Source organism: Molothrus ater, chromosome 34 (genome assembly GCF_012460135.2).
Source record: "Molothrus ater isolate BHLD 08-10-18 breed brown headed cowbird chromosome 34, BPBGC_Mater_1.1, whole genome shotgun sequence".
NCBI lineage: Eukaryota > Metazoa > Chordata > Aves > Passeriformes > Icteridae > Molothrus > Molothrus ater.
Genome location: NC_071661.1, coordinates 1,070,901 through 1,086,825, shown reverse-complemented (window position 1 = coordinate 1,086,825; position 15,925 = coordinate 1,070,901). Strand labels below are relative to the sequence as shown.

Below are 15,925 nucleotides of genomic sequence, written 5' to 3'. Positions count from 1 at the left end.
TGCCCTCAGCAGACATTCTGGCCAGAAACGTTGTGAGGGCACCCAGCACAGCAGAGAACCCACACAAGAAGGAATTCTGTCACTGGGGATGAGAGGGTTTCACTGGGTCAGGCTGCACAAAGTTCCTGATCTTGGGCAATTCCTGTAAAGGGGAATCCACTACTCTGGATGTACACTTGCAGTTTTGAACCACTCTCATAATTGTAAAATATTTCCTCCTTCTAAAAAATGTAAAGCCACCCTCATTCTCTTTAAGGATTTTAGCCCTTTTTCTGTCAAGGCAAGATTTGGGAGAAAATAACTTTAATCACTATTTTTCCATTTTCACAGACCTTATTTTTTTTCCAAAATTCTCCCAAGATTGGGTTTGGAGGCCTCATCACAAAACCGGCAGGGAGAGTCTGCAGGCTCTGGGGTCAGTGGGGTGGAGACTGAGGACAGAACAGGGGTAGCCTGGGAGGGATGGAAGGGTGGTTTCAGAGAGGCTGGAGCTTTTCTTCTAGGGGGAATGAGCCTGAAGAAGACATAATAGCACCAAGGGCAGCTGGGGAGGCCCAGAGTGGACACCAGGAGAAAGGAATTTCCCTGCCAGGGCAGGGCTGTGGTGCAGCACGTCCCCCAGCAGGAGCCTGGAGCAGCCCAAGGCTTTGTGTGGGCAGGCAGAGGCAGGCAGGAGGCAGAGCTGTCAGCAAAGGAAGGGGCCAGCCAGGTGGGACAGCCGGGGGATGCCCACAGCCTGCAGGGACAGAGGCGCAGGTTTGCTCAGCACCAGAGACACCTTTGCCTTGCATGTCCCCACCTGTCATCACTGCCACCAGTGTTCTGCTCTACCTGGAACCGGGGGATGCTTTCTCAATCCTGTCCGTTAGAAGGATCAATTTTATGCATGAGAAACCTCACTTTGAGTTCTTGAGAAGTTCTTTGAGCATGCTGTAAGGGACTGAGTCTGATGCAAAGAGCACCAAAGCCCCAGAGGGTCATTACAGTCCTTGTGCTGTGTCCGTGCTGCTGAGCTGGGCTGGGCTCCTGGCCCAGAGGCAGCTCCTGGCAAGGGCAGCAGAGCTGCAGAGAGACAGCTCTGGCCAGGAGCAGCTCCTGTGCACAGCCCAGCAGGGCTGGGGCACTGCCAGGGCCCCTCAGGGACACCAGCAGGGCACAGACAGAGCTCCCAGGGGCTCAGCACTGGAGGGGCTGTGGCATGTCCCAGAGGGGGCTGTGTCACAGCAGCTCCTCTGTGGCTGTGTCATGGAGGCACAGAGCAGCTGTGATGTCACCAAGGGGCTGTGTGACAGCAGACAGTGGGCTGTGTGAGGTCACAGATTGGGTTATGACATCACAGAGATTGTTGTGTGAGGTCACTGAGCAGCTACAGCATCATAGAGGGGATTCTGTGACATCCCAGAGCAGGCTGTAACATCATTGCATGGATGTATGACATCATAGAGCTGGCTGTGAGGTCAAAGTGTGTGCTGTGACATCACAGAGTGTCAGTATGACATCACAGAGAGGGTTTTGTGACATCACAGCGGGGATTGTGACATCACACATCTGTCTATGACATCGTAGTGTGAGGCCATAGAGCAGATCGTGCCGTCATAGATGGTGGCTCTGTGACATGCGGGAGTGGGTTGTGAAATCACTCAGTGGCTGTGTAACATCGTAGAGCAGCCGGTGACACCACAGAATAAACTGTGACATTGCAGTGTGACGCTTTGCATCAGAGTCTTCTGTGACATCACAGAGCAGCTGTGTAACATCACAGGTGACTGTGTAACATCACAGGGGACTGTGTGACATCACAGAAGACTGTGTGACATCACAGAGATGGCTGTGTGACATCACAGGGGCTGTGTGACATCACGGGTGACTTTGTGACATCACAGAGATGGCTGTGTGACATCACAGGGGCTGTGTGAGGTCACTGGGGAGGTCACTCTGCCCCGGCCCCCCTCACAGTTCCCCCCAGAGCAGTCCAACCCTGCTCGTGCACAGCGGGGTCCCCTGTCCCCCCGGGTCCCCCCACCCCCGGTGCTGCAGCCTCCCCCAGAGGATGTTCCACGAGATCAACCCCAGAGCCTGACACGGGGACAGGGGGCTGGGGCCCTGGGGGTGGGACAGGGGGACAGGGACCCCCCGGCAGCATCCCCGTGTCCCCAGGGCCAGAGCCTGGGCCAGGGCTCCTTCACCCTGGTACCAACGAGGCCTTGAGAGCGCTGAAAAAATCCCCAGCAAGGGAGCAGCAAAAACCAGATTGAATATTAAGGGACAGCAGCACAAAATTCCTTGGCAAGAGTCACTCTGCTTCTGACTGGACACCTCAGGCACACCAAGAAAACAAAGCAACAACAAAACCAAACCAAATCCAGGCAATCAAACCAGAAATGAACCATGAACTGTCCCTGTGTGTGTGTATGAGACACAAGGGCAGTGAGGGCAAAAGGAATATTTCCCAAAAGCTTAACAGAGCTCAAACTTTATAGGACTTAACATAACCTTAACTGATACCTTCAACTACATAATTTAGCAGGAGAACAGCACTTAACAGTATTTAACCTAACTTTTAAGCTATGACTTTGCAATTTAACAGAGGAATAACACTTAACAGTATTTAACTCTGCTTATAACTTATATTAAGCAACTTAGCAAAAGAACAACTCTTAACAGCATTTAACTTAGCTTAGAGCTCATGACTTAACCTCACTTACAGGCCTGACTGACTCAGCTATCCAAGGCACTCAAACCCCTCAGAGAGCAGCATTTCTGCCACATTTCCCCAGCACGGGCACGCCTGTGTGCACACAGACACAAAGAGTCAGTGCAAGGCGCCTGGGAGAAATTCCCCTGAGGGCAGGAAATGCTCCCTGTGGATCCTTTGGCATCTCCCCAGCAGGTGAAGGGTTGAGCCTGGAGGAGTGGGGGGATAGGCCCAGGCTCCGTCGTTGTTGGGGATCCCCGAGTGCAGCAAACGGGAGAGTTCCCGGCTGGGAGAGGCCCCACTCAGAGGGAGTCGCTGGCCCAGGAGAGCTCCAAGGGCTCCTTTTGGAGCGCTGTTTGCAGGGCCCCAAGAGAGGGGCTTCAGTCCCAGCAATGGTTCATCCTGGCCGCACTGGGCACCAACAGCTTTCTTTGGCAGGGTGAGAACAGGGATGTTGTGCCACTGAGGGAACAAAACCAGTTCCCAGGGCTGCTCCTCCAGAAAGCAGGAGCTGGTTGGGCAGCAGCAGTGCCTGGAGCAGACAGTGTTTGTGATGAGCTGCAGAGGAGCTGAGCCCAGGGGCTGTTGGCCAAGGCCGAGCCCCAAGGAGCATTTCTCAGCTGGCAGGGTGGCCTGAGAAGGGGAGGGAGGAATGCAGCAGCACAGGGCCCTGTGACACCAAGGGACCATTGTGACACTGTGGGGCCCTGTGAGACCAAGGGACCATTGTGACACTTTGAGGGCCTCACGGAATCAAGGGGACCATACTGACACTGTGTGGCTCCATGGAATGCAGGGATTTTTGTGACATTGAGAGGCCCCATCAAACCAAGGGTCCATTGTGACACCACGGGGCCTCATGGAACTGTGGAGACCATTGTGACACTTTGGGGTATCATGGAACCAAGGGGCCATTGTGACACTGCGAGACCCCATGGAGCCAAAGGTTCATTGTGACATTGCAAGGCCTCATGAAGCAATGGAGAGGCCACTAACACACTTCACAGCCTCATGAAATCAAGGGGCCATTGTGACACTGAGGGGACCCATGGGATCATGGAGACCATTGTGACACTATGAGGTCCCTGGAATAAGCAAAGCATTGTGACACTGTGAGGCTTCATGGAGCCAGTGAGACCATGGTGACCCTGGGGGTCCCCACAGAACCAAGAGGACCATTGTGATACTGTGGGGCCTGGTGAAACCAAGAGGCCTTTGTGACACTGCAGGGCTGCATGGAACCAAAGCTCCAGGGTGACACAGAGGGGCCTCCTGTCATCAGTGGTTCATTGTGACACTGTGGAGCCAAAGGAGACCATTGTGACACTGCAAACCCCCAGGGTCCAAAGGTCCATTGTGATATTGCAGGGCTCATGGAACTGAGGAGTCCCGTGACATTGTGGGGCCTGTGGAACCACGGAGACCATTGTGACACTGCAAGGTCTCATGGAATCGTTGGGACCATTGTGACACTTTGGGGCCTTATGAAACCTTGGGGCCATTGTGACACTGTGGAACTCAATGAAAAGAAGGGTCTATGGTGACACTGCTGGACCCCATGGAATCAAGTCACCATTATGACACTGCGGGGCCCCATGGGTCCAAGGAGCCATTGTGACACTATGGGCGCCATAAAACCAAAAGGACATGGAACAGGTCTGGCTGGCTTGGCCTCCCAGGGACCACCTGACTGGTCCAGCTGACCTTGGCATGTTGAAGGTCTCTTCTCATCTGCTGCTGAAGCACTGGGGCTCTGTGCTTTCCTTCCCAATGGAAAAGAACTGTCCTTCTCTGCCAGGCACCTATGGCCAGAATTAGGATTTCTCCTCCAAATTTCCTTATATCCAAGTATAGTTCCAATAGGAATATTGTCAGGACAAGTCTGGCTGGAAATGGTTTCACAAGGGTCATGTCCCACCCGTCCCTAAAACCCTGGGGAAGGCTCCATGCTCTCCTTCCTATGGAAAAGAACTGTCCTGCTTCTGCATGTGCCAATGGTTGAGATTGTGTTTCCACCTCCAAAATTCCTTAAATCCAAAGACTGCTCCCAGACAAAATCTGCCATTCCTGACAAGTCTGGCTGGCCTTGGACTAGTGAGGCTTTCACCTACATTCCAAACACTGGGGCTCTGTGCTTTCCTTCCTATGGAACAGAGCTGGCCTTCTTGTCCAGGTGCCCATGGCCAGAATTGGGATTTCATCTCCAACATTCCCTGTTGTGACAGACTGAAGGAGATTGTTGGCTCAAAACATTTTGTGTGTGGGGGAGGAAGGGGCAGGTCCAGCCTTGCCCTGCCCTGGAAGCCCAGCCCTGCCCTGCCCTGGAACCCCAATCCCCCCAGAGCCTCTATCCCAGCCCAGCAGTGGCTGCCAGTCCCTGGCACAGCACAGGCAATGCTCCACAGCCACCTCTGCAGCCCCAGCCCAGCTCCTGAGGGACCAAATGAGCCCAAGCCCCACCTGGGGGAAGGGCCCAGGGAGACCAAGGGGTATTGAAGGCTGACCACAAGGCAAGCACACATCTTGACCCTGAAATTCCTCTTGGAATTTCCATCTGAACAGTGCTGGAATCCAGGAGTTGGTATCTGTGTGTGTGCTTCTCTGTATCTTATTTTTCTTTCTCTCTCTCTGAGAAAGAGAAAGAAAAATACTTCTTCTATTTTTGTCCTCTTGCAAATTTTGATTAACATGAAATTGAACAGGCTTAGAGTTTGTGAAGTTGAATGGGCCAAATTAATGTTTTGAGAAGTGTTTTTTGTTGATTGAATGTCCTATTAAACCTTTTGTGAAAATTTCTTTGATTTTCTAAAGTTGCCAATAAAGGCTGTTTGGTTGTTTTGAGCTCCTGAGGATTTCTTGTCAGTATTTCTCCAGGGAGTCCAACTCAGAGCACACAAACAATTGTAATTCCTTTTAAATGTCTCATTGAGTGAGTTTTTTAGTGGATGGGGGTCAGGGCTTGTGTGTCCTGCTTGGCCCAGCCCAGGCAGGGCTTTCCCAGCCACATTCCACACTCCATTGCCCAGCTGGAGCCGCTGGTGCCTCTGAGTTGTGCTGCCCCAGCCCCAGGGACGCTCTCCTTGTCTGCCCATTCCCCCACGGTCTCTGGGCAGGGATGGCCTCAGTGGGGGCTGCTGACATCCTCAGCAACTTGGAGGCTGCTGCTGAATTTCCCTGCTCCAGAGGCTTGTTCAGCCTTCACCTCGTCAGTGCAGGAATTCAGTGTCCCAAGGCTCATTAACATTCAGAACATCTTAACAAGCCAAGCCTCTGGGAATCATTTGAATTTAATTTTCAAATCATTTGTGGTTAATTAGACAGATCTCAGTAGTCTATCCAAAGTGAATGCAATATATTTAAAAAGACAGCGAGAAAAAGATTTTTCGGGTCCTGTTTAGTTTTTTTCCCCTGTTAATTAAATGATGTGTGCAATCTCCAATTGACACTGAATCCAAGTACCTCCTCATGCAGTTGGAATGGATATGAAAATCAAGACCCTTCATGGCTGACAATCAATCAGACTCTGTCCCTACCCCCACCCCACCATTTCCCCCATCCAAGCCCAGGCACTCAGAGCAGCCTTGTGCAAATCTGAGCTCCCTCCAGCCCAGGCTGCACCTGCAGCTTTCAGCTCCTTGGCTCCAACTCCCACCTGCTTTCCGTGGAGAAGGAGCTGCCTGAGACACAGAGGGATGTTCATTTCTTGTCAGCCACCAAAGCCAAGGGAAGGCACAGCTCCATCAAATGCAAAAGTCTTTTTTCTCCCTGGCTCTGCCCCAGATCCCCACAGCCTGTCCTGTTTCCTTCATCCCTGCATTGCCAGGGACTCTCTGGGACAAGGGAGCTCTGCTCTGGCTATGGAGGGAGGTGCAAGTGCCACCACTGGAGTGGGAACCACAACTCATCAGGTTTGTGTCCTTTGGGGATCAGGAACTGCTGAGACTCAGAGGAACACAAAGTTTCTCTTCATGGCCAACAGAGCACAGTTGAACAGGACACAATTCAGTAACACTCATGCTCTTCCCTGAGCTATGTGCAATGTCCCAGCAGTGCCTGATGAGTCCACCATCCACAAGTGATTTCCATCCTAAAAGTAATTTTAGACAAAATGTGCTCCTGTTACAGATGTAAACACAATTAAGTTCTTGTATCAGAATGCTCATCCTGGAGTGGGGGCAAAACAGCTCCAACAATTCCTGATTTGCAAAGCTGTCAGTGGTGGATGGAGAAGGGAGGTCAGGCTGCTCTGGTGTTGAGGAAATGCTGAAAGCAGCCTGACTCATTTCATCTCCTCCTGTCCTGGCTGATCTCCCCTCTTTCCCCTTCCACCCATTGGCTTTTGTCTCCCACCAGGCCCCCGGTGAAGAGCCTGGCTCTGTGTTCTCCATCCCCTCCTCGCTGGCACTGCCAGGCTGGGATGAGGAGCCCCTCAGCCTTCCCTGCTCTGGGCTGGACAAGCCCAGCTCCCTCAGCCTCTGCTCACAGCCCAAGGGCTCCAGCCCCACCTTGGAGGCCCTTCCCAGACCCTGCTCCAGCTGCCAGACATCTTTCCTGCCCTGGGCAACCCAAGCCAGGCCACAGTGACCTGGATAATCCCTGTCCTTGATGTCCTGGTCACACAGCCCTGGCCCCTTGTCCCCATGTCAGGCTCTGGGGTGGATCCTGTGGAACATCCTTTGCTGGAGGCTGTGGCTCCAGGTGGGCCGGGGGGATCCCGGGGGACAGGGACCCCACTGGGCATGGACAGCATTGGACTTGTTGGGAGAAACTGTGAGGGGGAGCTGGGGTGGAGTGACCAACCCAGTGACCTGACACAGCCCTGCTGGGATGGCACACAGCCCCTCTGGGATGTCACAGCCTGCTCTGTGAGCTCACAGCTCCTTCTCTAATGTCACACAGGCGGTCTCTGATGTCACAGCCAATTCTGTGATGTCATAGTCTGCTCTGTGATGTCATAGTCTGCTCTGGGATGTTAGACCTCTGCCTATTGATGTCACAGAGGCAGTCTATGATGTCATAGCTGATCAATGACCTCACATGCCCCACTCTGTGATGTCATAGCCCACTCTGTGACCTCATGTTACCAGATGATCAATTGTCTCCACCAGGTGAGCTCACACCTGGAGCTTGTTCTCCACATCCCCAGGCCTATGGAAACCACACAGTGCCCATTGTGTGAGAAGGGGAACTGGATGTTCAGCAGCCTCAGTGTCCTGCTAGCTCAGCCAGACCCACTCGAACATTGGGGTTTTCAAGTTTTCAATATTCTGGGTAAGAAAGAGAGGCAGTAACAAAATTTGTACACAGGAATTAGGAAGGGCAGACTTTGGCCTGTTCAGGATGCAGATTTGGGGAGTACCAAATCAGGTACTGATTCTTTTAAGGGAAACAGCCCTTAAAAACAAATGGGGTCCAGGAAGGATGAACACATTTCAAGAAAGTAAACTTAAGGGGGAAGGAGCTGCCTGTCCCAGTGTGGCAAAAGATGAGCTGGTGAGGAAAATGACTGTCCTGGCTGCCCATGGAGCTTTTGTCGGAACTCAGGGAAAAAGGGCCAGCAACTCAGGAAGCATTTAAGGATGTTGTTAGGTTATGCAGAAAAATAAGTTGAGAGGTGAAAGCTCAATTAGAACTTAACCTGGCGGTTTCTGTATAAAGAATAAAAAAAGTTTTTAAAAAAAATTTATAGCAAAAGGAGGGAGAAGGAGAACCTCTATTCTTTTTTATTGATTGCAGTTCAGAATAGAGAAACTGAAGATAAGTAAAAGACTAAGCTACTTAATATCTTGTCAATTTTCAATATTAGGACAGGCTGTCCTCAGGAAGTGTTCTCTTGAGCTGGTAGATGGGCACAGGGAGCAGAACAGCCCCCTGGAATCCAGGAGGAAGCAGTTGGTGACCTGCTGAGCCACTCAGATGCTCACAGGTGTATGGGAGCAGATGGGATCCATCCTAGGGGGATGAGGGAGCTGTGGATGAGCTCCCCAAGCTGCTCTCCATCATTTACCATCAGTCCTGGCTCAACAGGGAGGGCCCAGAGCACTGGAGGTGCCAGTGTGAGCCCATCCCCAGGAAGGGCTGGAAGGAGGAGCTGGGGAGCTCCAGGCCTGTCAGCCTGACCTGGGTGCCCGGCAAGGTTATGGAACAGATCACCTTGAGTGCCACCACAGGGCACCCACAGGATGGCCCAGGGAACAGAGCCAGCCTGCGTGGATTTAGGGGTGGCAGGTCCTGCCTGGCCAACCTGGTCTCCTTTTATGCCCAGGTGACCCACCTGTGGATGCGGGAAAGGCTGTGGATGTTGTGTGCCTGGACTCCAGAAGAGCCTTTGACTCTGTCTCTGACAGCATTCCCTGGAAAAGCTGCAGCCCACAGCTTGGGCAGGTTCCCTCCTCGCTGGGAGATTTAAGAGCTGGCTGGAGGCTGGGCCCAGAGAGTGGTGGGGATGGTGCTGCACCCAGGTGGTGTCCAGGCACTGGTGCTGTGCCCAGGGATCTGTGCTGGGCCCAGTCCTGTTTAATATCTTCACTGATGATCTGGGTGAGGGGATCGAGTCCAGCATTCACAAATTGCAGATGGCACCAAGCTGGGTGTGAGTGTGGATCTGTTGGAGGGCAGGACAAGAAGACCCAGCCTTAAGCTGCACCAGGGGAGGCTCAGGCTGGACAATAGGAAGGAGTTCTTCACAGAAAGGGTGAGTGGGAACTGGAATGGGCTGGCCAGGGGGGAGGTGGCAGAGTCACTGTCCCTCTCCAGTGGCACTTAGTGGCATGGTCTGGGTGACAAGGCAGTATTAAGGCATCGGTTGGACTTGATGATCCCAAAGGTCTTTTCCAGCCTATTTGATTCTGTCATTCTGTGATGATTGGGACACTCGGGGGCCATTGTGACACTGCAGGGCCTCGTGGAACTAAGAGGACCATGGTGACACCATGCAGCCCCACAGAACCAGGGGTCCATGGTGGTGCTGTGGGACCAAATGGAACCAGGGAGTGCTCCGTGACACTCTGGGCCCTTGTGGAACCACAGAGGCCATTGTGACACTGCAGGGCCTCGTGTAACCAAGGGGTTTCACCGTTCTGACACTGCAAAACCAAGGAGACCATTGGGAGACTGCAGGGCCCAGTGGAACCAAGGGGCCGTTCTGACACTGCAGGGCCTCATGGCACCAAGGGGACATTGTGACACTGCAGGATCCTGTGTAACCAAGGGGCCACTGTGACACGATGGGGCCTCAAGGAATCTGGAAGAACGTTGTGACACTGTGTAGCCTGGTGGAAACAAGGAGTTCATTGTGACACTGAGGGGACTTGTGGAACCCCAGAGACCATGGTGACAGTGTGGGACCTCCTGTGACCATGGGGCCATTGTGACACCCTGGGGCCCCATGGAACCAAGGGGACCATTGTCACATTTTGAGGCCCCATGGAACCAAGGAGACCAGTGTGACAGTGTAGGGCCTGGTGTAACCAAGAGGCCATTGTGACACTGAGGGGCCCCATGGAACCAAGGACATTGTCGCAAATGTCACCAAGCTGGGTGTGAGTGTTGATCTGCTGGAGGGTCGGAGGGCTCTGCACAGTGACTTGGACAGGCTGGATCCAGGGGCTGAATCCAACAAGGTGAGGTTTAACAAATCCAAGGGCCAGGCCCTGATATTTGGCCCTAGTGCTACAGGCTGGGGAGAGAGTTCCAGGACAGCAGCCAGGCAGAAAGGGACCTGCAGGGCCTGATGGACAGCAGGCTGGACATGAGGCAGCAGTTTGCCCAGGTGGCCAAGAAGGCCAATGGCTCCTGGCCTGGATCAGGAATGGTGTGGCCAGCAGGAGCAGAGCTGCTGGGCCAGCACTGATCTGCCCTCAGCTCTGCACACAGACATTGCTGCTGCAGCTCCAGAGAAGGGAACACAAGGGCATCTCTGGAAAAAACTCTGCTGGGAGATTCTTTAGTTCCTTTAAAGCCACACGTAGTGCAGCCCCTCATTGACACAATCTGTGGCTACAGGGAAGATGGAGAGAAACAAAATGAGAAATGGCAAACCCAATGGCTTTTCTTTGTAGACAATATTAAAAAACTGAAACATGGGGAAAAAAAGAACAAACCCACAAACAAACCCAAAAGAATTGTCAAAGGTGATTTATATTACATGGCCTGTCCCTGCTGCAGCCCGGGCACTGCCACCCCCAGGGCTGTGCCCGGCCCCGAGAGCACTCAGGCCCTGCAGCAACACCAGGGCCACCAGGGCAGCGGGGCAGGGCCACGGCAGCAGCACTGGCAACACCAAGTGCTGCTGCTGCTGCTGCTGCTGGGCACAGCTGCTGGGCCAGGCCTGATCTGCCCCAGCTCTGCACACAGACATTGCTGCTGCAGCTCCAGAGAAGGCAACAAAAGGGCATCTCTGCAGAAAACTCTGCTGGGAGATCCTTTAGCTCATTTAAAGCCACCAAGAGCACAGCCCCTCATTGGCACAGTCTGTGGCCACTGGGAAGGTGGAGAGAAACAAAAGGGGAAATGGCAGAAACAATAACATTTCTCTGTGGACCATATAGTCAGGCTTGACAGCTAGCTTACAAGCAAAGCTGAGTTAATAGATGAAATAACAATTGATGATTTTAGAGTGTATCCATAGCAAGAAAGAAGAAAAGGATTAGCATGGGAATAGATTAGAAAAGATACATGTAAATTTTTGTTAGGTAGACTAGATGCATATGTAGATGTGTATGCATAGCTTATTAACTTTCTGTAAAACTTTTGCCAATTATATTGATACTAATAGCTTTGTTCTAATTAATATAATAAGTTATTGTGATGTAATCAATGACTTAAAATCATGTTTTCTTAAAAGTATATAAACTAGAGAACATGAAATATAAAAACATTTTCTTCTTTGACCCTAATCATGTGTGTGTAGGTCACATCCAATCTAACAGTATCAGAAAGATTATTAAAGTAAAACAAAGAAAAAGAACCTCCAAAATGAAACCAACAAGAAGTATCAAAAACAACTTTTATTACAAGTGATTTGCAGAAATTGGCCAGCAGTTTAATGTTTCCGAAACCATCCAGTCATCAGTCTCCACACTGCAGCCTTGAGCTCCTGGTTCCTCAGGCTGTAGATGAGGGGGTTCAGGGCTGGAGGCACCACCGAGTACAGAACTGACAGGGCCAGATCCAGGGATGGGGAGGAGATGGAGGGGGGCTTCAGGTCAGAAAATATGCCAGTGCTGAGGAACAGGGAGACCACAGCCAGGTGAGGGAGGCAGGTGGAAAAGGCTTTGTGCCATCCCTGCTCAGAGGGGATCCTCAGCACAGCCCTGAAGATCTGCACATAGGATAAAACAATGAACACAAAACAGCCACATGTTAAAGAGATGGAAAAGACAAGTAGCCCAAATTCCCTGAGGTTTGAGTGTGAGCAGGAGAGCTTGAGGATCTGTGGTATTTCACAGAAGAACTGGCCCAGGGCATTGCCATGGCACAGGGGCAGGGAAAATGTATTGGCCGTGTGCATGAGAGCAGTGAGAAAGGCACTGGCCCAGGCAGCTGCTGCCATGTGGGCACAAGCTCTGCTGCCCAGGAGGGTCCCGTAGTGCAGGGGTTTGCAGATGGACACGTAGCGGTCGTAGCACATGATGGTCAGGAGGAAATATTCTGCTGAGATGAAGAACACAAAGAAAAAGAGCTGTGCAGCACATCCAGTGTAGATGTCCCTGGTGTCCCAGAGGGAATTGTGCATGGCTTTGGGGACAGTGGTGCAGATGGAGCCCAGGTCAGCGAGGGCCAGGTTGAGCAGGAAGAAGAACATGGGCGTGTGCAGGTGGTGGCCGCAGGCTACGGCGCTGATGATGAGGCCGTTGCCCAGGAGGGCAGCCAGGGAGATGCCCAGCAAGAGGCAGAAGTGCAGGAGCTGCAGCTGCCGCGTGTCTGCCAATGCCAGCAGGAGGAAGTGCCTGATGGAGCTGCTGTTGGACATTTGTGGTGCCTTGGCATGGGGATCTGTAAGAAAATAATCATGGAATAGTTGGGTTTGGAGAGGACTTGAAATATCCCAGCACAGGCTGGGGGCACTTTCCCCTCACTGCCTGCCCAGGGCTCTGCTGCCTGGAGCTGTCCCTGCCAGCAGCTGCTTTCCTGTGCCCAGGGCTGGGCCCTGCCAGTGCTGCCAGAGCCCAGCCCAGCCCTGGGGGCTCAGCTCTGCCCTGCAGAGCCCTCCCAGCTCTGGCACTGCCCAGGGGCAGCTCTGGCTCTGCAGGCTCTGATGGCAACTTCAGATTGATAGTGGAGCCCTGGAAAATGTTAAAAATAGTCTTTGAAAATATTGGGCTTTGTGTTTTCTCAGATCACTGCACCTGTGTAAGCAGTATGATAAAAGGTATATTTGTTAGATGTGATGATTGTTTAGTAATTAAATATAATTATTATATAACCAAAGGAAGAATTATGGGAAACTATGTTGGAAATTTAAAGGGAGCTATGTTTAGCTGAAATCTGTGTATACAATAGATGAATATAAGTTTAATAATTAACATGAAATTTAAGTAATGATAGAGTATAAAACACGTTCACCTTGAATGTATGGTCAGAATCAGATTTGGGTGGAAACTACCCTGATTCCCAGAGCTCTTGAATAAAAAGCACCACATATAATCACTTCTGTGATTATGTGTTTTGGAATGCTAACAAGAGCAACCCTGAGGAGGCTGGAAAAGCAGCACTGATGCTGCCTCTAAGGGTCTCTGTGCTGATTTCTGTAACTGCCTGGTTTATAAACATCTGAGAGGATTGTTTTGTTTTTTTTAAACCTGAACTGAGAGATAAATATCTATGTGCAATTTCCTATCGAGACAACCCAGGAAAATAGATTTAAAAAGCATGATTTCCTCTTTCATCCAGTCCCTGCATTGCTGTGGTCTCTGTATAACTTACTTGGACATGTTCTGCACTTAAAGGACATGCTGGGAGCAGCTCTGAACAAAGCAGCATCCTCCCCACACAAGGAGAACACTCCCAAGCCTCACCAGCTGTCTCCCCCCACCCAGATCTTGTCCCCCAGCGCTGGGAGCAGCTGCCAGGGCTGGCTGAGAGCTGTCCCTGGCAGGCAGCAGAGTCCCTGCCCCAGCACAGCGCCCTGGGCTGCAGGACCCTGCTCTGCAGGACAGCCCTGGGCACCCCTGGCTGCTCTGCACAAGAGACAAGCAGAGAATGTACTCACAGGCTCTGCAGGCATTGGCATGTTCCAGCTGCAGGAGATGGCTCCAGGAGCTGCAGCTGCATTGTCCTGCAGCCAGAGGTTCCTGTGCCAAGGGCTGGCAGTGATTGTGCCCCAGGCACTTCTCAGCCCCTTCCCAGCCCTGACTGACTGAAGCTCTCTGTGCCTCTGTGCTGTTCCCGGGCTGGCTGCAGGCAGTGCCCCAGCCCTGCTGGGCTGGCACAAGAGCTGCTCATCAAGAGAAATGTGCTTTTGAAGCTCTTCTTGGTGACCAGGAGCTGCCTCTGGGCCAGGAGCCCAGCCCAGCTCAGCAGCACAGACACAGCACAAGGACTTGAATGAGCCCCTCTGGGGCTTTGTGCTCAGGCCCAGAACATCAGTCCCTGAGAGGGAGCTGAAGAAACCTCTCCAGAACTCCACGGCAGAATCCAACTCCAAACTTTCTTGGACTTTTAATGGGTCCCAGAGAGGGACACGACTGAGCAAGTGTCCCCAGGCCCCAGGCAGAGCAGAGAACTGCAGGCAGTGATGACAGGTGGGGACAAAGAGAAGCCAAGTCTTGGTGCCCTGGGCCACAGCAGGGTCTGTGCCACCAAGGCCTGGGAGGAGACACCTTGTTCTGAGGCCCTGGGGCCTCCTGGCACAGCCCCAGCCAGGCTGGGCACTGTCAGCCCCTTGTGCTGCCCTCAGCATCCCCCCCTAGCCCACATCCCAGTGGCCTCAAGGATCTGCTGCAAGGAGTCCCCGGGGAGCCTTGCTCAGCAATGGCCCTGGGGGCTCCTTCATGCTCCCTGCAAGGACTGCAGGTTTTTCAAAGGACTTTGGGTTTGCCTTTTTCCTTGGAGACTCTGAGAGGTTTGTGCAATCCTGGCCTCCAATTATCTGCTGTAATTAGTCCCTGGAGAGGCTTTGTCAGTAACAACACTCAGTGGAGCTCATTAATGCTTCAAGGTACTTCAGTTATTTGAAGGTACTTGGTGTTTCCCTTTTGATCCAGACTCTGTGAGAGGTTTGTGCAATCATGGCCCCAATTATCTGCTTTAACGAGTCCCTGGAGAGCTTTGTACTGACACTCAGTGGGGCTTATTAATGCTTTGAGATGCTCAAGATTTTTAAGGTACTTCGGATTTTCCTTTCTACACTGAGTCTCTGAGAAGTTTTTGTGCCATCCTGGCCTCCAGTTCTCCAAGCAGTCCATGAGGAGCTTCGGTTGGGATGGACCTCAGTGGGACCCAATCATGCTTTGAGACACTTTGAGTTTTTCCTCGTACTTTGACTCCTGGCAAGGTTTGTGCAATCTCCTCTCAGGCCCTGAGGTTCCAGACTCAGCTCCAAATGCACCTCAGGGCTCATTAGGATCAAGCAAGTCCTGACAAACCATGGCTCTGCCTTGATTTCCTCTGGTCTGGAGCAGTTCATCAGGAAGATTTCCTTTTACAGTTATGGAGAAATATTAGAGAGACCTCTTAAGAAATATGTATTACTATCTTAAAGGGTGTCTTTTTTTGCTGTTCTGATTATACAACAGGTGGTTGCAGCATTCTGTGATTGATATTGATCCAGGGTCTCTCCTAAGGAGGTCTGGCCAGGTCAGTGAAGTTGTATCTTGAGGGCTGACCCAGTGTGGACAACCTTGCCCCACATTCCCCAACCTCATGTGAGAAATGATTTTTACTTTTAAAAGTTTAAATGCTTTATTAAGACCTTATCAAGATACAACAGAAGACTGAATCAAGAAAGAAAAGGATACCACATCGGGAGCAAAGGATTCAGTCACCATGTGCTCATCTACAAAATGGATGTTCTGTCTTTTATACCTCCAGCCCCTCCCAAAGTCTTGTCAATCAACTCCTTCTTCACTGTCCAGTGGTGGAGATCACTGTCTCACACCTTGATTGGAGGTCAGGTGCTGTCATAGGAACAAGCCAACCCTCCCAAATGCCCCAACTACTGAGGCCATCCTGTGATAGCAATGCAAGGGGGAGGGGAAGGATAACTGTACATCTACAAAACTTCTCATA

General features: G+C 51.8%; 1 protein-coding gene across 1 annotated transcript; it reads right to left on the bottom strand.

Annotated features, from left to right (window-relative positions):
- Positions 1 to 11,810: 11,810 nt before the first annotated feature.
- LOC118700698 (olfactory receptor 14J1-like) lies at positions 11,811 to 12,296 on the bottom strand (the record flags this gene model as incomplete). The annotated part of the gene is made up of 1 exon (XM_036405295.1): positions 11,811 to 12,296. A coding segment is annotated over one exon (486 nt), but the record flags the coding sequence as incomplete, so codon positions are not given.
- Between the last annotated feature and the right edge of the window lie 3,629 nt (positions 12,297 to 15,925).